General features: G+C 36.6%; 3 protein-coding genes across 5 annotated transcripts; all 3 read left to right on the top strand.

Moving 5' to 3' along the window:
* The first annotated feature begins 53 nt into the window (after positions 1-53).
* Positions 54-10,342, top strand: SCA3 (DNA/RNA polymerases superfamily protein). Of its 3 annotated transcripts, none has more exons than XM_086665448.1 (19): positions 54-915; positions 1,823-2,032; positions 2,138-2,259; positions 2,413-2,482; positions 2,740-2,798; positions 2,918-3,035; positions 3,203-3,316; positions 3,455-3,586; positions 3,751-4,167; positions 4,442-4,492; positions 4,625-4,695; positions 6,851-6,935; positions 7,056-7,208; positions 7,921-7,995; positions 8,078-8,167; positions 8,733-8,780; positions 8,884-8,998; positions 9,307-9,410; positions 9,559-10,342. In XM_086665448.1, the coding sequence occupies exons 1-19, from the start codon at positions 409-411 to the stop codon at positions 9,667-9,669; spliced, it is 2,652 nt and encodes an 883-aa protein (XP_086521574.1). In that variant the 5' UTR covers positions 54-408; the 3' UTR covers positions 9,670-10,342. The 3 variants fall into 3 exon arrangements, 2 of the variants coding, with proteins under 2 accessions (XP_086521574.1, XP_086521575.1); XR_015236765.1 differs by having other exon boundaries at positions 78-915; positions 8,489-8,780; XM_086665449.1 differs by lacking the exons at positions 7,921-7,995; positions 8,078-8,167; positions 8,733-8,780; ... (1 more) ...; positions 9,307-9,410; positions 9,559-10,342 and adding an exon at positions 7,631-7,678 and having other exon boundaries at positions 78-915.
* Positions 10,343-11,448: 1,106 nt separating this feature from the next.
* LOC147550443 (Tetratricopeptide repeat (TPR)-like superfamily protein) lies at positions 11,449-15,187 on the top strand. Its single transcript, XM_086666778.1, has one exon. The coding sequence runs from the start codon at positions 12,066-12,068 to the stop codon at positions 14,784-14,786; it is 2,721 nt and encodes a 906-aa protein (XP_086522904.1). The 5' UTR covers positions 11,449-12,065; the 3' UTR covers positions 14,787-15,187.
* A 49-nt stretch (positions 15,188-15,236) lies between these two features.
* LOC147550442 (Major facilitator superfamily protein) lies at positions 15,237-18,930 on the top strand. The gene is made up of 4 exons (XM_086666779.1): positions 15,237-16,689; positions 16,782-16,877; positions 17,227-17,400; positions 18,222-18,930. The coding sequence occupies exons 1-4, from the start codon at positions 16,126-16,128 to the stop codon at positions 18,831-18,833; spliced, it is 1,446 nt and encodes a 481-aa protein (XP_086522905.1). The 5' UTR covers positions 15,237-16,125; the 3' UTR covers positions 18,834-18,930.
* Positions 18,931-19,553: the final 623 nt, after the last annotated feature.

Genomic DNA, 19,553 nt, shown 5'->3' with positions numbered 1-19,553 from the left:
CAACAATTTTCTCGTTCCCCAAGCTAAAAAGAAAAAGAAATTGGTGTATTTTAAAAAGAAATGCATTTCTCCAAAATATCTTCTAGTATAGACAGGGTTTAAGGAGGGTTGTGTGCTTATCCCCCACCGGTCACTAAATCTTCTCTCTCTCTCTTTGTGTTTCTCTCTCTATCTTTATTCGCCGAACTGGCTTCAACAAGCTTCTACCCTTCTCCTCCTGTTACTCAAATACACCATTCATGGAGAAGAGGAGGAAAACCACGCAAAAAATTCTTCAAAACCCAATGTTCTCTCTTCAATTTAAACTCAACTACTCGATTTCACAGCTTAAATCTCCCTAATTCTGTCTCTTGTAAATTACATTCTCTTCAATTACATACCTTATCTAATTCAAACAACAACAATCTCATGGAAAACTTAGAACAATCCATTTCAAGAGTTTTTTATGAAGACCCACCTTGGATTACTTGTATTTTATCAAACCCTAATCTTAAATCTTCTCACACTACTAATAATAAATCAGGGTTAGTAGAGACTGAGAGAAGGAAGTATAATGCTCTTAGAAGAAGACAGATAAAGATGGAAACTGAAGCTTGGGAGAAAATGGCTGAAGAGTATAGAGAATTACAGAGGGAAATGCTTGAGAAAAAATTAGCTCCTAATTTGCCCTATGTTAAATCTTTGTTTTTGGGTTGGTTTGAGTCATTGAGAGAAGCAATTGCTAAAGATCAAATTTTGCAAGAGAATAAGAAACAGAAAGCAGCTTATGCACCTCATATTGGGTTATTACCTGCTGATAAAATGGCTGTTATTGTTATGCATAAGATGATGGGGTTGTTGATGACTGGTCATGAAGAAGGGTGTGTTAGGGTTGTTCAAGCTGCTGTTCATATTGGTGAGGCTATTGAGCAGGAGGTAATAATTGGTCTTATGAAGTTTTCGAATTTTTAAGCTTAGTTATACTAAACCTGAGTTTTGAAAAAGGGAAAACAAAATGGGGCTTTAATGGAATATGTCCGAAACTCATCCATTTTTGGTGTGTTAGTAATTTGATTTTGACATTGTATTGAATTTGGTTTATAAGAAAAGAAAAGTAGTATGAAACTGTTCAAACATGTAGATATGAAATTTGGGTTGTTGGGTACTTGAGTGCATTTTTTATTTAACTTGTCATTAAATTTGTGTACATGTTCAATATCGACATTTAGTTTTGGTAGCTATATCGGAAGGCCGAATGCTAATTATAGATCTCTCATGTAGACGATACAAACATATTTTACGCAGTACATGAGGTGGTGGTGTGATGAGTTGATGCGTGGTGTACAAACATAATATTTTGGTGTGAACTTGTGCTATCATTTAATAAATGTGATTTTGCTCTTCTGGTGGAGGAGAACATGATATGCGAAAATATGTCTCGTCCCCAAAGGCACATATAGAAAAAATTTGCATTTCAAATGCCCGCTTGACGAAGTTCACGTTTATTTCATAAATGCACCTGCAACGTCCACACTTGGTGCCTCTTTTCCCCCAAGTGAAGATGGGTCTGTGTAGTTTACTTCATAACTGGCAGTAAAATGATAAATTTAAGTATTAATTACTTCTGTTGGTAAGGAAGAAATATTCAAATAAATTATTCGGATGATCTAAAACAGCGTACAAAAGATTATCAAAAAAGTATCTGCTCTGGCCAAGAATCCTAAGAAAGAAACACTATTGAATATAAGTTAAAAAAAAAACACTATTAAATATTTAAGGACACCCATTAGAACAAGTATGTCTTTGGCTGGCATAACAAAATTGCAGCTTTTATTTGTTTCAGGTTAGGATTCATACTTTTTTAGAGAGATCCAAGAAAAGTCGGAGTAGGAGGAAGAATGAAGGAAGTGATGACGAGGATTTGATTAAAGAACAGGCAGTTTTGAGGAAACGTGTCAAGACCTTGATGAAAAAGCAAAAACTAGTCGAGGTTCAAAAGTTGGTTACAAATGGAAGTGGTAGTAAATCTTGGGGTCGAGATGCCCAGGCCAAGGTTCGGGATATTCCATCTTCGTTCTTTATTTTATTGTCTTTTTCTTTTTCAATTCTTTCTTCCTCTGTAACTAGATTCATCATATATTTGTCCATATGGTTGCAGTTGGGAAGCCGTCTTGTAGAACTATTAACAGAAACTGCTTTCGTACATCCTCCAATTACCCAGTTAGCTGACAGTCCACCGGATATCCGTCCTGCATTTAGGCACACTCTAAAAACTCTTAGGTAGGAGTTGCTATGATCCTATGGAATTCTTGTTGTCAGAAAATAACAATGTCCGTGTGGATTACTTTTTGTATTTGCCAATATCTTTTCTCACTCTTTTTACTCTTACTATTATTCTGACCATAAACTTCTTCACTTTTATCTGGCTTGCAGACAGAGATCTGGGAAGAGATATGGGGTTATAGAATGTGATCCTCTTGTCCATAAAGGCCTTGATGGAACTGTAAGTAATATTTTCTTTTTTCATCTTTGTTGTTTGGTAAGAGTAAAACCTGATACCAAGTCAATTAAGAACAGCTGTAAAATGGGTATTTTTTCTCTTTCTTTCTCGAGAAAGAAAGATAAGTCTTGAAGGAGAAGAGCTCGTTGATCCTGTATCCTACTTACGTTGGAAATGTCTCAAACTAGTCTTTAGATCAGTTGTGAATCACTTTCAAGTATCTCGTTGTCAGGTTATTGATTAAATGTTGCTATTTGCAGGTGAGGCACATGGAGGTCTCTTACATGCCAATGTTGGTACCGCCAAAGAAGTGGAAAGGGTACAAAGAACCAAATTCCTCCCTTCAATTTGAATGTGTCCACTGATAATCTGGCGCAGTTCGCCTTAAATGGGCCCTATTTTTATATCATGTAATATTGTTTCTTTTTCACATTTCAGGTATGAAACAGGTGGATACTTGTTCTTACCTTCTTATGTGATGCGTACACATGGAGCGAAACAGCAACAACATGCAGTTAAAAGCATTCCCCGGAAACAGCTGCACAAAGTATTTGAGGTCAAAATTGCATCTTGTTATGTTCTAGACAAATGAAGGTTGAGTTTATGAAGTGTAGGGAGAGTGCTTATCCAACAAGAACTATCTGAAGATAAAAAGTTGCTATCTATTTTGCTTTGGTAGAAGTTACTTTTGAGATGCATATTCCTAAATCTCCTTTTTGCCAGGCCTTGGATACTCTGGGAGAAACAAAATGGAGAGTGAATAGAAGAGTGCTTGATGTAGTTGAGCGTTTGTGGTCCAGAGGTGGCAATGTTGCCGGACTGGTTGATCGTCAAGATGTGAGATTTTCAACAACTTGCTGAACTTTAGTGGTTTTGTATTTTTGTGAAAAGAATAAACAGCCTGCTATTCTTCTTCTTCTGTAATTCTTGCTCGTGGATTCTTCATGCACTAAATTAATTGCATTTGATTTCTAGGTACTTATACCAGAGAAACCACTCTCAGACGACGAAACGATAATGCAAAAATGGAAATGGAGTATGAGAAAAGCAAAGAAGTGCAACTTTGAGAGGCATGCTCAGCGATGTGACATTGAACTTAAGCTTTCTGTAAGATTTCTCATGTGACACTGAAATGTGGTTGCTTTTTTGTTTATAGGGTGGTAAATAGATTATACCATGTAGAAACAAGCGAGCATGCTCTAAATATTGTTGTGAATTCTGTCAATTACTTATTTAGGGGTTCCATATGCTGAGAAATTCTATTTTAACAGGTGGCTCGAAAGATGAAAGATGAGGAAGGCTTTTACTATCCTCATAATTTAGATTTCCGTGGCCGCGCCTACCCCATGCATTCACATTTGAATCATCTTAGTTCGGATCTTTGTCGAGGTGTTCTGGAGTTTGCTGAAGGACGACGACTAGGGAAAGCTGGATTGCGCTGGCTGAAGATACATTTGGCAAACCTCTATGCAGGCGGTGTTGAGAAGCTGTCCTATGAAGAGCGTGTGAGATTCGTGGAAAATCATTTAGACGATATATTAGATTCAGCTTCGAAACCTGTTGATGGGAAACAGTGGTGGTTAAATGCAGAAGACCCCTTTCAGTGCTTAGCAGCCTGTATTAACCTATCCGATGCCATGAGAAGCTCATCACCATATACTGCCATCTCCCACCTACCTATTCATCAGGTGATGCTTGTTTAAAGAATAAAAGTTAACAGAAGTTTTTTTTTCTCTGTTCACAACTTGTTGATATGCATAACAGTCATATCTATTAAAGTGCTTTCTTGTCTGATTGCATAAATTTAGGAACTATGGTGTACATTATGTCGTTATGAGGGTTAGGACCTAGAACCTCTTAGCTTCACTTAGTATGCATGTGTTTTGTACTTTGAGAAACTTTAGTGTTCACACTATTTGTTTGTTGGAGAAATGATGCTAATGAAGGATTGCCTTTTCTTAGGATGGTTCATGCAATGGTTTGCAGCACTATGCGGCCCTGGGGAGAGATAGTGTATGTATTCTATTTCCGCCACCATTTTTTTCTTGTGATCTGAAAAGTATTATTCAAAATTTCATGTAGTGTAAGTAATTTGTAATCCATTATTGATATAATATTTTGTATGATGCTTGCTCGTGTTTTCAGTTGGAGGCAGCTGCTGTAAATTTAATTGCTGGAGAGAAACCAGCAGATGTCTATTCAGAAATAGCTGCTAGGTAAGATGTTATGTCAGTTAATTGGAGTTTTTTTTGTCCTGAACAATTTGATTGAATTAAACGAAGAAGGGTAATTGTACAAATATGCCAGGGTCCTAAAAGGTGGACTCTGACTTGGCAGACTAAGTCTGCCCAAAGAAACAAAATGTTACAATGTTTGGTTCATAGCCTTCCAGGAAGTTGTAAAGTCCAAGAACGACATATTTTTGGCCCAAGTAAGTTGTCTGCTCCAGTGGTAGATGTCAAGATTGTAGCCTATATGTTTAGGATCAGGGCCGGCCCTGACTTTTTGGTGGCCCGAAGCGAACTACAAAAATGTGGCCCTTATACTATATGCAAGTCAAAAATCATATTTATTATAGAAACATTATCAGTATCGTAAAAAAATTTGTTATGTATACAACGGACATAAGATTTCCTAAAATTCAAATTTAGAGAAGCTTATTTCTCCATATGCAACTGTAACATGTAAAGCTAGCAAATATTGTAAGCAATCCGTGCGTTTGGATAAAAGTCTACCATGAGTTTAACTTATTTCGAAAATGAATATACTAGCACCGTCCTATCATACTTATCACCACCGATAATATAACGAGTATAATATGCAAGATAACCATGCAACATATTTTTCCAAAGGAAAGTCAAAATTAATAATTTTTGTGAGGCCATATATTTTGAGAAACTAATTTATATCCAAATTAGAGAGAAATTAAAAAAAAAAGGTAAGTCGGATCTTATTACATGATAAATCGATTAATGATTAATCTATAAATAAAATTCATTACATACGATTTACTTACACATATAACGTACCAAATTAGGAGTTGACTATTAATTCAACGATCATGAATTAAGTATATAACTTGTTGCATCATAGAAGATTGCCGATTTAATGAGCTCAAGCTCGTAGAGTTGAGTTGTGAGCTTGAGCTCTTGACCATAGATCATTAGAGATAACCTATGATCATGATTCTAGGACAAACTCATGAAGTTCATCTCGATTTTGGGAAACTCATTAATGTACTTGGTTAGGTCATTCATGGTAACCAGAATGAATTAGATTTTTGTCATAATTAAATTTGTGATTTTTGTCATGTAGATGAAAACATGAACAACAATTGATTATGTTTATGCATATTTATATCTTGGATATGGCAAGAAACCATGAAATATTTGTTGCATAAATAATGAACTTCAAATTAAGAGATGATGTGTACTTGAAATATATATGGTCGATCATCTTAATCATAATCTGAGAATTTTCTTGATTTAGGTTATTCCCATAACGATGAACTACAATAGAACTATAACCATAGTAAGTACAATTAATTAGATGGGAATTTTTGAATGATGAACATGAGAGCAAATTTCGTAGTTGGTCACAATTAGGGTCCAATCTTAGAGTTGGTTAAACACTGGGGGGCATTATTTGAATCAACCACAAATGAGATGGTGGGCCCGTGAGAGCAGCTTGGAGTTAAGGTGCCCATCACGTCACCCTCTTAGTCTGTTTTATGATCTGGGTTAGTTTTTCTTTTATAGGCACTTCATAATACTACTCCTAATTGTGTTTTACGGAAATGTGGCCCTCAAAATTGGGTGGCCCAAAGCGAGGCTTTACTCGCTTTGGGCCAGGGCCGGCTCTGTTTAGGATGAGCTTTCTGAAATCGCCACCTTTTCGGTCAATATAACCCTGCTATCCTTCCATAAACCCCAGAAAATGGCATGTGCTTATATATTTCACAGCTATGAGTTGTGTGAAAAGGTGAAACCTCTGATGTCTTTTCCGGGACATGCTTAATGGCTTGGTAATGAATGACAACATATTTCTATTTCCAATCGAAGTTACCAAAATATTTTGATTTGGAATAGTCACTTGCAGATAGCAGCATTTCCTTGTGCATGCGTGTACACGATAATGCGGTTTGCCACCGGCTTTGTCCTTTTAGCCAACAAATAAGCAACGGTGTGAACCCTGATTGTAGATTATTTCACATTTTGAGGATATTAACACTTATTCTGAGTCCTGAGACGAGATCAGATTAAGCCGAATATTCTTGTACTTCGGATCAATCTGAAGAAAGGGAAAAAATTCTTATCTTTTATGCATCATCTAGTTGTGAAAGTTCTCAATGTTTTGCCTTGCGAGTTGCAGGGTTCTTAGTATCATGAAAAGGGACTGCAGCAAAGACCCGGCAATTCATTCGTCCGCTTTACTGGCAAAGATCTTAATTGATCAGGTCGGTTTTCACATCTCAGGACTTCGATTACCAAGTTTCACTTCCCACTGAAATTCTTGGAGAACCTCCCTTGCCCGATCCTGTTTGACTTAATGGTTTTGCTCTCTTGGTAGCTTTCAGGTGGACCGGAAATTGGTGAAGCAGACTGTGATGACTTCAGTATACGGTGTCACTTACATTGGGGCTCGCGAGCAGATTAAAAGGAGACTGATGGAGAGGGGTACCATCACTGACGATAGATTGTTATTCAGTGCATCTTGTTATGCAGCTAAAGTAAGTATCCTGCCATATAGGCATATAATGACCATGAGAAATTAGTGTTGGCAAAACTGAAATATTAGTACTTAATAGTTAATAGTATTCGCAATCATATGCTAAATGAACGTTAATAGGGTAATACCGTAATAGTAAATGTACATCCTGAAATCGCTATATCTATGTAACATTGAGGGGCTTGGCTTCTTGAACTTGGAGTGGCTTCACCTTCGCTAAAAATAGGATGTTGTTGTATAGTTGATAGATAGGTGAGAGCCCCCCCCCCCCCCCCCCCCCCCAATAGCATGAGATTCTACTGGTAATAATTTGTAGGTTCTGATTATCTGATAACAATCTATAACGGCTAGGATAATGATATCATAATGAGGCAGCGTCCCATCTCTGATTTATGTGCAAATACAATTCCATTCTTTTACCAGAGGTGGAGAAGGTGAAGGTTGCATTCCGTACTTCAAGTTACAGAAGGTAGACTGATTATTTGGATTTAGTGATCTCACTTATGTTCTGTAACTACTAACATTTTATTGAAGTTTCCAGAAAAAGACAAACATTTTATTTTATACTGAATTTATGCTAGCGCAAAATCCTGTTCGTACATATCAGTATATCACATTATAATATCTATTACATATCTTAAACATGATATTCTGAGATATTTGAAGGATATACGCTGTATATATGAATCATGTAATGAATAAATTTCATATAGGTGACTATGACTGCGCTCGGAGAGATGTTCCAAGCAGCACGCGGTATTATGGGGTGGCTAAGTGATTGCGCAAAGGTATATTATTAAACTGGTATGTCGGAATATAACTAAAGATTTGAGAATTTTGATTGTGAGCAATTGCAATGAACTTTAACAGGTTATTGCATCAGAAAATCAGCCCGTGAGATGGACTACTCCTCTTGGGCTACCAGTAGTGCAGCCTTACTGCAAATATGAGAGGCATCTTGTAAGTTTTGAGATTTGAAGTAGTTTGTCACTGCAATAAGTATCCACGTAAACCTTGAATTCGAGCCTTTAACCTCATCAAGGCACATACATGCTTCATGAGATATATACCTTGTATGATGCATAGTGGTATATTGCATGTATTCAACTATACATTATTTGGTGATTGAGTATTTACTTTCCATTATATAATATAAGACAATTGGAAAAACCGAAGGACTAGAGCAAAATGAAAAAAAGATCTCTGATAGGTGAAACCTCTTTGAACTTTGAAGTAAGCATGTCCAACTAATGATTTTGGGTATTGCATTTACTATTTTAGGGAGGGTATTGGGATCAGGGACCACACCGGTGTTACGACTTTCATTTTTTACTTGCTTCCCCGAACTTTTAGACGCCTAATTGGAATGTGCGAGGGAAGAACCATTTCTAAAGCACTCAAGTTCATTTTACTATCTTAGACTGTTACTTGTCTTTGAACTTCTTAAAGTCGTTGAATCATATCCTTTAATATGCTCCCAGAATGGACCAAAGAGATACTAATACTCGATATATATGAATCACAGATAAGAACTTCGCTTCAGGTTTTAGCCTTGCAGCGAGAGGGTGACTCTGTAAGTTCGTAATATTTAATTCTCGAGTTACTCTTCCCTATTTTGGGAAAATGTCTTCTATACAATGATTTTAAAATTTATAATTCCTCTTTTCCTTTTCCAGGTTGATGTTAAGAAACAGAAGAGTGCTTTTCCTCCAAATTTTGTTCACTCCCTTGATGGTTCTCACATGATGATGACTGCTGTTGCTTGCAGAGATGCGGGTTTACACTTTGCAGGTTTGTCATGTCAAAACCTTTTGATTCTTCCGTATGTCATTGATTCCGATTTACAATGAAAGTAAACCTGAATGACCTTCTCTGATATTCAATTTATCTTTTTCTTTTTGAACTTCGGCCAGACAAGATTTTTTATTCTTCAGGGAATTTTTAGCAATTCAAGTTTCATTCTGAAGTTCTTTGACTTGGCTGTACTTGTATGCAAGAAAATCCATAAAATATCAACGATATTACTATTTGGCTACTAAATGTCATTTTATTTTCATTACCCTATTTGTATGAAATCTACAATTGGTGATTGTTTGCAGGGGTGCACGACTCCTTCTGGACACATGCATGTGATGTCGACACGATGAACCATATTCTGAGAGAGAAGTTTGTAGAGCTTTATAACATGCCAATACTCGAGAATGTAAGTACTTGTTGGTTTTCTTTGACCATGTTCTTTCAGACATAAACTCCTCGTCAAAACTTAACTAGTTCTCAAAGTCATTTAGTAATTTTTATTTCTTCTTGGTATACTAATAAACTTTTTTCTGATTCTCTTTCTTCCATACTAGTTACTAGAAAGCTTCCAGACATCTTTTCCGACATTGACATTTCCGCCTCTTCCAGACAGAGGCGACTTCAACTTGGAAAATGTCCACGACTCTCCCTATTTCTTTAACTGATTGTTCGTCCTAAGCTATCGAATCTATCTATAGCTATTTAGCTGCCTATATATTGGCACGCAAAGGCGCCTCGATTGAAGGTGTTCTTGCAGTGGCATGGTTTGTACGTGTACGAATGGTTTAATCATGACTGAAAGCAATATTGCTGGTGCCTGCTGAAATTCATATTATGGTGTCTGCTCCAGAAGTTTTGGGCGAACTGTACATAATAATCTATTTTGAAGACTTGAAGTGCGAGAAACAACCTCTTGTTGGTAGGTTCATAGAGTGGTAATAGGAACAGACCTTGTTGCCCTGGTCGATAAACTTATCTGCAGAAAAGAAAGGGGTGTCTGGTATTTTGATAGATGTTGACGATTCTACTGCACGATTTGGAACCTTATCTACCTGAAGATCGAGGGGCTCAACGAAGATAAACTGATTGATGGTGAGGAAGAGGATGAATTGATCCTTGTCTCATCCAATTTTGTTAGAGTAAGCATTAGTTATTGTTTTACAGAATGTATAATTATTTCCAGAAAGAAAGAAAAACCTTAGAAATCGCTAGTTTACAGTAACAGTATTTGTGTCTATATTTGTATTGAAAATAAACTAATACTCTGTATTGCTGCAAAAACCTAATTTGTAATATCAATCTTCTTCCCTCTATTAATGTAGAATATCTTTTTGTGAAGTACTAGTGCATATAGGCTGCTTCTTTGGGGCATCGAAACTCCTCTCTGAACCGTGCAATAAGGTTACCCATAACACGGCTCTCCCACTTGAGTTATCTTAGCCCCAGGCCATGCTATTCAATGATATTGGAAAAATGGCAGTGTAACGTAACAACTAGTATTGAAAGCTGGTCCGCCTTTTGAGGGAGGGAAAGCGTTTAAATAGGAGCCTTACGTCCTTCACTCGCAAACCCATTTCTTAGTCACCGGGCGGAGCTCACCTTTGGTACTTCAGTAGGGCGAGCTCTTTGATAGTGACTTCTTTCTTAGGGTAGGGTGAGGCATCTAAGCTTTTGGGTCGGAAAATCCGATTATTGTCTTGGTTGCCCTCGAGCTCCCACCACTTCTTCCTGTAGAGAAGGGTTGTTGGCGGATTATTGTTGCCAGCACCTTCCAAAATCTTTTTCTTCTACTACTGCGACCACCACTGGCCGACAACCACCTCCACCATAATTTCCCTCTTTGCTTGTCGGCTCAAGCTCTCTCCCTTTCTCCTAGAAAGTTTAACTCCTCCATTTGGGTTTTGCATAAAATCCAAAAACCCTCAATTTCTAACTATCAAGAACTCTGCAGTGAGATCTTTGGACATTTCAATTCCTTTAAATTAATGGTATTCGGAATTGTCCTACATGGACATGACAAACCAGTCATCACAGTGTCGTTTGTTTTTTAGTTGATCCCAACCTGAAATCTAAAATGAGTGTATAGGTAAAGGTAATCTTAGTATTTTCGGATGTTTTTATTTCAAGATCTTGACACAAGTTTTAAGATCCAATGCATATCTTTTGTAGCTTTCAAAACACGTCTGAATTCGAAAAGAAGACTTGTTTTAAATCTGAATTGATTAGAGAAGTAAACACACGCAAGTCCTCAATCTATACAAGTAAATTACATGTTATTTATTTCAGATTCAGTTTAAGAAAAAAAAACAAACAACACCTAAAACACATATTACACTCAAAGTATGCCATAATCCTAAACCTCTTCAATACGGAATGGGCGTAAGGTGTCACCGTTTGGCCCCCTACAAATGACCCTTGAGACTCCTTTCGCTAACAACACCACCTTTGTGTCCAAAGGTTTCACGCTCTCTTTTGTTTCACTCTTCCTTGCATGTACTTCCACCACATACTTGGTATCCATCAAATTAAACATGACGTCTTTCGGGACTCTGACAATTGACGTTTTGACTCGTAGACTGTTTATTACAATGACAATCGCAGGTCGTTCTGGTTGTCTAGATGGGTGAGGTGCCTCGTCCTAACCTGTATATATCCGCAGTTAAAAATTCAAATTTTAGAAGGAAATAGGAAGTAAATTTTTGAAGTAATTTTGAACAGTGGTGTAAATAAAGTGTAATGAAATTCTGATGAAACGTATAAAAATTTGGGAGGGAAATATCGAGTAGTCCTTAAGAAAGAGATAATTAATATGGGGCGCTAAATCCATCCACGTTTATCCGCCCGTCAGTCAATCTACTCCTTCCTTCAACTGTCTGAACAAACTATCAACCGGTGAGTGAGCTTAATTCATCCTCTCTCTCTCTCCTCTTTTCTAGGGTTTCATTTTTCATACAATCTGACATTTCATCATATTAGTATCACTCAAGATTATCAAAAAGAAGATAAAATTGGATATTTATGCAGCCAAGTTACTACTTTTACTTGGAGGCCACTCTGATTCATGGCCTCCTTCAAATTCTCTACAGTATTTGACATTAATGATTCACATAAGTTTAATCAATTTGGATGTTTTTATTCAAGGTCTGATTCCTTTTCTGGAATTTGTACTGTTAATCCCTTCGTTAAGCTTAAACAATTTAGGGTTTGTAAAGCATCAACAGAATCAGTTGAGATTTGTGAATCAAACCAGAAAGATTCATTTGGCACTACTAAAAATGATAGTCATGAGTTTAGAAAAAGAGAAAGAAAACTCTGGGTTAGATTCCGTGGTGGAAGAAGATCAATTAGAGGAGAAAAAACAGTTCTGGGTTCCAATTTTGGGAACAAAAAAGAAGCTTTATGTGTTTATAATGGAGTCATTAGTGAGAGATTAGAGACTGCTTTAGCCAATGCAAATTCTGATTCGAGTATGGAACGCTGTAATTTTCTCTTGAAACAGCTTGAACAGTGTAATGAAGATAAGACTTTGAGTTTTTTTGAGTGGATGAGAAACAATGGGAAGCTGAAAGATAATGTAATAGCTTATAATTTAGCCCTTAGGGTTTTGGGTAGGAAGGAGGAATGGGAAAAAGCTGAAGAACTAATTACAGAATTGATTAGTAATTCAATTAATCCACTTAGTTTTCAGGTTTTTAATACACTCATATATGCCTGTTATAGAAGGGGTCTCGGTGAATTGGCAACAAAGTGGTTTAATATGATGTTGGACAATGGAGTTCGACCGAATATAGCCACTTTTGGTATGCTAATGAGTCTTTATCAGAAAGGTGGTAATATTAAAGAAGCAGAATTTGCTTTCCAACAAATGAGGAGTTTAAAATTGGAATGTCTATCAGCTTATTCAGCAATGATTACAATATACACTCGTCTCGGCTTGTACGATAAATCAGAGGAGATTATAAAGTTACTTAAAGAAGGTAAGGTGATCCCGAATTTAGAGAATTGGTTGGTTCAGCTTAATGCTTATAGTCAACAAGGTAAGTTAGAGGAAGCTGAAGGGGTGTTAAAGTCAATGCAAGAAGCTAGGGTTTCGCCAGGTATTGTTGCGTATAATACATTGATAACTGGCTATGGCAAGGTATCAGATATGGATGCTGCACAAAGTCTCTTCCATAACCTCAAAAATGTCGGATTGGAACCCGATGAAACAACTTACAGGTCTATGGTTGAAGGTTGGGGCAGAATCAACAATTATAAAGAGGCAAAGTGGTACTACGAAAAACTGAAAGAAGCAGGTTTCATGCCTAACTCATCTAACTTCTATACAATGATGAATTTGCAAGTGAGGAATAAGGACGAAGAAGGTGTTACCAGGACTCTTGATGATATGAAGAGGATGGGGTGTGGATATACTTCAATGCTCAGTAGTCTTTTGCAGGCATATGAGAAAGTTAGGAGGATAGACAAAGTTCCTCTAGTTTTGAAAGGTTCTTTTTACGAACATGTTTTGGTTAATCAGACTTCATGCTCAATTCTTGTTATGTCCTATGTGAAACATCACTTGGTTGATAATGCTTTACAAGTTTTGAACGAAAAGTTATGGAAGGATTTCATATTTGAAGACAACTTATACCATTTATTGATTTGCTCCTGCAAGGAGTCAGGTCATCATGAAGACGCGGTAAAAATATTCACTCAAATGCCAAAAGTAGATGAAAGTCCAAACCTGCATATAACGTGCACAATGATCGACATTTACGGGGTTATGGGTCGATTTGATGAAGCGAAGAGCCTTTATGAAAAGTTGAAATCTTCAGGAATTGCTTTGGATATGATTACCTATAGCGTTGTTGTGAGGATGTATGTCAAATCCCAGTCATTGAAAGATGCTTGCTTGGTTCTATATGAAATGGAGAAGTGTAAAGATATCATTCCAGACACTTTCCTGTTTCGTGATATGCTCCGGATATATCAGCAGTGTGACCTGCAACAAAAATTGGAGCAGACATACTACATAATATTGAAAAGTAGAGTTGTTTGGGACCAGGAAATGTATAACTGTGTAATAAATTGTTGTGCCCGTGCTTTGCCTGTGGATGAGCTTTCTAGGATTTTCAATGATATGATTGAACGAGGTTATGCACCGAATACAATCACTGTTAATGTCATGCTTGATGTTTATGGTAAAGCAGGGCTTTTCAAGAAGGCGAGAAAGTTATTTTGGATGGCTAAAAAACGAGGTCTTACCGATGTTATCTCCTATAATACTGTTATAGCTGCCTATGGCCGAAACAAGGACTTGAGGAATATGAAATTAGCTGTTCGAAAAATGGAGTTTCATGGTTTCTCTGTTTCACTTGAGGCTTATAACTGCATGTTGGATGTATATGGAAAAGAAGGAGAAATTGAAAAATTTAGAGAAGTACTTCAAAAGTTGCAAGACTCGAGCTGCATATCCGACCATTATACATATAATATTTTGATTAATATCTATGGGGAGCAAGGGTGGATCGACGAAGTTGCTGGGGTGCTATCTGAACTAAAGGAATGTGGATTACGACCTGATTTATGCAGCTATAACACATTGATAAAGGCTTATGGAATAGCTGGGATGGTTGAAAAGGCAGTTTCAGTGGTAAAGGAAATGAGAGAAAATGGGATCGAACCAGATCGGATTACTTATACTAATCTGATTACTGCACTGCAGAAAAATGATAATTTCCTTGAAGCTGTTAAATGGTCCTTGTGGATGAAACAGATGGCAATTGAAAGTCCAAAGTGATGATTTTAGTTTGTGGCTTACTTACTTACTATTCAATCTGTGCCTTGGACCTTGGTACACAGAAACAATTCACAGTCCTGAAGCTACCATCATGAGTTATCTTTATCAACTGAATGGCGAAGAGTTGCAGAATTCTCAAGTAATTCATCCTTTTCTCTGTTTGCACTAATTTTCTACTGAGAAAGTTTTGAATGAAATCGTTTTAACTACTGTTCAAGCTTCTATATTATTTATTTAGTTTATGATGCGAACAACTGTAACATACAATTGCTGTCTCCTCATACAGAGGTGTCTGATTCAGTGATTTTGCCTTGTAAATCTGATATTCACTTGTTACTTGTAAGAGAAATCTCAACGAGGTTTTTATAAACGAAAGTCACTGAGCTTGTTTTTCGTATAAATTGTTATATATCTGCAGGTTTGAGCTCTACACATTCCAAATTTGAAATTATAAAACTTACCCAGAAATGTTTAACTTACAGGAACAAACTCATATTGACACCACATTTTTAGGACTGGTCTAAAACACATTAAGATCGTAATTTTTCTAGAGATATGGTTTAATTCTTAGTTTAGACTATAGTTGTTGTCTGAACTCTGAATTTTGGTTTAAATATGATTTTTTTTTTCTAACCACAGTCAGTAATTGAATTGAAATTGGACAGAAAACTGGAACATCAACTACCAAAATTAACTAAGGAAGGTCATATTAGCTATGATCCTACCTAAATCATGCAACAACTATGTCTTTTTCTTAATCGATCGTTATGCTGTGTCTTTTTATTGTAGTATTAAATTATTAGTCTCGACATCACGACCTACGTTTATCCACCTGATGTTTGAAGATTGCCATTGGATGGAAATGCGTTGAATCAGAGGAGTAACTGAATGACGTTTGACAGCTGTACGTTTGTCAACATTTTCGATCAAGTTATTATGTCCACCCACTTTATGCGACAGAGAACTACCCTCTTCGTCCAACAGTGTGGATTGCCCCTAAATACCTGATGGTGGAAGGTACTATACACTCTCCTGTAAGGTGGGTGAAAACAAAAATCACTCTGAATTCGAGTCAAAAATTAAAAATGTATTAGTTTTTCACAAGTAGCAACTGAAATATTTTACTAAAGTTAAGTTTGATATTATATTATTGGAAGTTGTTCTAGTCTTTGAGTAGATTTCAAGGGTAAGCACATGCAGAAACATTTTTAATTAGTTTATTACACAGTTTCTGTTCAAATTGCTTACTCCCTTCAATTATAAACTAAGTTTTAGAGAGAGAAAATAGGAAGACTTTGAACTTATTATATGCTAATCTTGAAATATATTAGCAAATGTGATGAAAATGAAGAATTTAATCTTGGAGCCCTTTCAATGGCTTCAAATGTTATGCAGAGAACTAAACACGAGTTTTGTGTTAGGAGTTGTTTTAGTTTATGGATTCAGCCAAGGCTTTTCAGGATCATTCTTCAGAGTTGTTTCAGATTATTACTGGAAAGATGTTCAAAAGATTCAACCATCAACAGTTCAATTATACATGGGTTTATATTACATTCCATGGGTTATGAAACCTGTTTGGGGAATTTTAACCGATGTTTTTGCGGTTAAAGGTTATCATCGCCGGCCTTATTTTGTTATAGCTGGTATTTTAGGAGTTGTATCAACTTTAACTGTTGCAATTCATTCTAAATTGCCAAGTTTTATGGCTTTGATTCTTTTAGTTGGTTTCACAGCAAGTGTTGCAATTGCTGATGTGACGATCGATGCTTGTATAGCTAAAAATAGTATAGAACATCGGTCTTTGGCTTCGGATATGCAGAGTCTTTGTGGGTTCTGTACTTCTGTTGGAGCTTTAATTGGATTTTCTACTAGTGGCATGTCTGTTCATCAATTAGGGGTTCAGGTGCACTATCAAACTATTTAACTTCTCTTTACTTTTTAAATCTGAATTTGACTCTGAATCTGAATCTGAATCTGAATTTTATGTGGCCATAGGGAGCTTTGGGTTTCTTAGCTGTTCCATCTGCGTTCTTGATTATATTAGGGTTTACGATCTATGAATTGAAGTCTAACAGGAGTTCTGGTCATAAGGTAGGAAAATTTTTAGTTTTCCTGCAAGAAAAGCTTTTTGAGTTATATTAGGCGGATTTAACTTGCTTAAATGTAGTGGAGGACCTTCGTGGCGGCCATTGAGTATTTCCATCGGGGAAGTGCTACAATCACTAAACGTGTTACTCAGAGTCTTACTCAAAGCATTGATGATACAATTACTTTTGTTGATCTTAACTCATTGGGATTTTCAAAAGGTTGTTGATGAAAGCATTTGCACATGGTGATGCCACGTCAGTTTTTGCGTACGACTCTGAGCAAACCTCTAGGGAGAGAAGCATTTTCCTTTCAAACGAGTCTGTGTCTTAACTTGTGACAGTGTTCGTTGTAGGCAACAACAGAAAAGTTGGGGGGAGCAGTGAGTGGGATGTACAGAACCATAAAGTTCCCGCAAGTATGGAAGCCTTCATTATATATGTATCTGTCTTTGGCCTTAAGTATAAGTACACATGAAGGTCAATTCTATTGGTATACTGACCCTAAAGCTGGTCCTGCCTTCTCTCAGGTACCCTACAACTTCTCTCTTTCTTATTTTACTGTATAAGCTTTCATTGTCATCACAACACTTCTTTTCTTTCTAAAGAGCCCAATATAGTTCCGCAGGCTCGAACGTTCCCTAGAGCGTAGAGATAAGATTCTCGCAATGAAGTTAATCTATGAAGGGTGGAATGTTAACTGAGTTCATTGTTTGATAAAATAACATCAAGAAGTCTTGTTTGAGATCTTTGTACGTTGAATTCTTTTTATGTAGTTGACATAGACCTACATGTACCAAATTGTCCTGAGAATAATGTAAATAAGATCCCAAAGCCAATTCACTCATACCCAATTGGTTTCGTGTTCAAACCCCAAAAACATAATATGGCATAAGACAAGTCCGACACATGACAACCACATATGCTCCACATCATCCGGTAACAAATAAGACAAGTGTTACGGTTAAAGGTACGTGTTAATTAAGGAGGCATTCTTTAGTCCTACATGGACCAATTTTAGTCTGAGAACAAAGTAAATATGATCCAAGTATCCAACATAAATCTACTCCTGCACAATTAGTTTTAAGTTGGCAGTCCATAAACTTAAGTAAACCTCGAAAATGGTTAGAACCGTCGATGGAGGTGACATTGGTGATCAAGAGTTACTTTTGACGTTGTTGTCCATATGGCGTAAGTCTAGGATATTACTTAATTTCTTTTGAATCAAATTGAAGCGAAGTAGGCTGTTTCCGGATACTAACCTAGTCAAGATACTGACATTATAGAATAGCAAAATTTTGACTTATCTATCTTGAAATGAGTAACATTAAAAGGTATACATTATATGCAGGAACTGGTTGGAATGATCTATGCAATTGGAGCACTTGCCTCTATAGTTGGAGTTCTTATCTACCATAAGCTTCTAAAAGACTACCCATTTAGAAACCTTCTCTTTTCTGCTCAGCTTTTATATGCTTCCTCTGGGATGCTTGACCTTATCTTCATACTCCGTTTAAACCTAAAACTTGGGATCCCTGATTACTTCTTCGTTGTGTTCGAAGAATGCATTTCAAGAATTGTTAGTAGAATTAGATGGATGCCTATGATTGTTTTAAGTACCAAGCTTTGTCCTTTAGGCATTGAAGGTACATTTTTTGCTCTTTTAATGTGCATTGATAGTTTGGGTTCTCTTTCTTCTAAAATGGGTGGTGGGTTTATTCTTCATACATTCAATGTTACAAGATCGAATTTCGACAATCTATGGTTGGTTATATTGATAAGGAATTTGTTGAGATTCGCTACGTTGTGTTTGATTTTTCTTGTGCCTAAAGCTGAGCAGACTGATGTTTTGATTCCGGCTGATTTACTATCAAAGGATTCAGCTGTGGCGAGTAACAGGGAAGAAGAAATGATTCAACTTGTACCTATGAATGAGAAAATTGAAGCAAAGGAAGTAGCTTAATGTCACCTCATACATATATGATAGTTGTTGTATTCTTAGATACTAATGGTCTAACTTGTGCAATTTCTCAATACCATAGTTTTTTGGTTCACAGATATTTTACTCAAGTTCCTTTTTATTACTAATGTTCTTTTCCCTTTTTTTTTGGTGTGTTGATATACTAATGTTCTTCTTGTTCTATGGTAGTTGGTGCCCAAAATTGGGGGTCAAAATTCTAATGTTGTTCTACTTTATGCTAGCCGGGCCAATTGCCCAAACATTTGGGGGGACCCAAAGCTTAAGGTGACCAATATATGGACAACTAATAATCATATGTGGACAACTATTTTTGGACCCAAATCAAGTTAACTGCATTTGACTTTATTGACTTTTATTTAATAAGGGGACAACTCCATAAGGTCTTCAACATCAAAATACGAATTAATCCGGGGACAGTAAACAAATATAATGGGTTAAAAGAAAACCTAGTCGTCTTCTACTTCATCTTCTTCTTTATACAACGTCAACTACATCTCTCTTGGTCTTCAATGGAGAAGGTTTGGAATAAGGCCATGTGAGATTAAGCTTCATGACTATAAATAACACCAATTATAAAGCTAGCAACTAATCCCCCTAACTGTGATTTGTTTCTTCCATGATGAAATCTCACCTGGGTATTACAGAAAATGAACAACCACCAAGAATCTTCAAATGGGTTTTGTCCTATACCTCAATCCATGA

The sequence above is a fragment of the Eschscholzia californica genome, unplaced genomic scaffold, assembly GCF_041429995.1.
Source record: "Eschscholzia californica isolate CP2 unplaced genomic scaffold, dmEscCali1.0.p SCAF_3, whole genome shotgun sequence".
NCBI classification, from domain to species: domain Eukaryota; kingdom Viridiplantae; phylum Streptophyta; class Magnoliopsida; order Ranunculales; family Papaveraceae; genus Eschscholzia; species Eschscholzia californica.
This window is presented reverse-complemented; position numbering and strand designations above follow the sequence as displayed.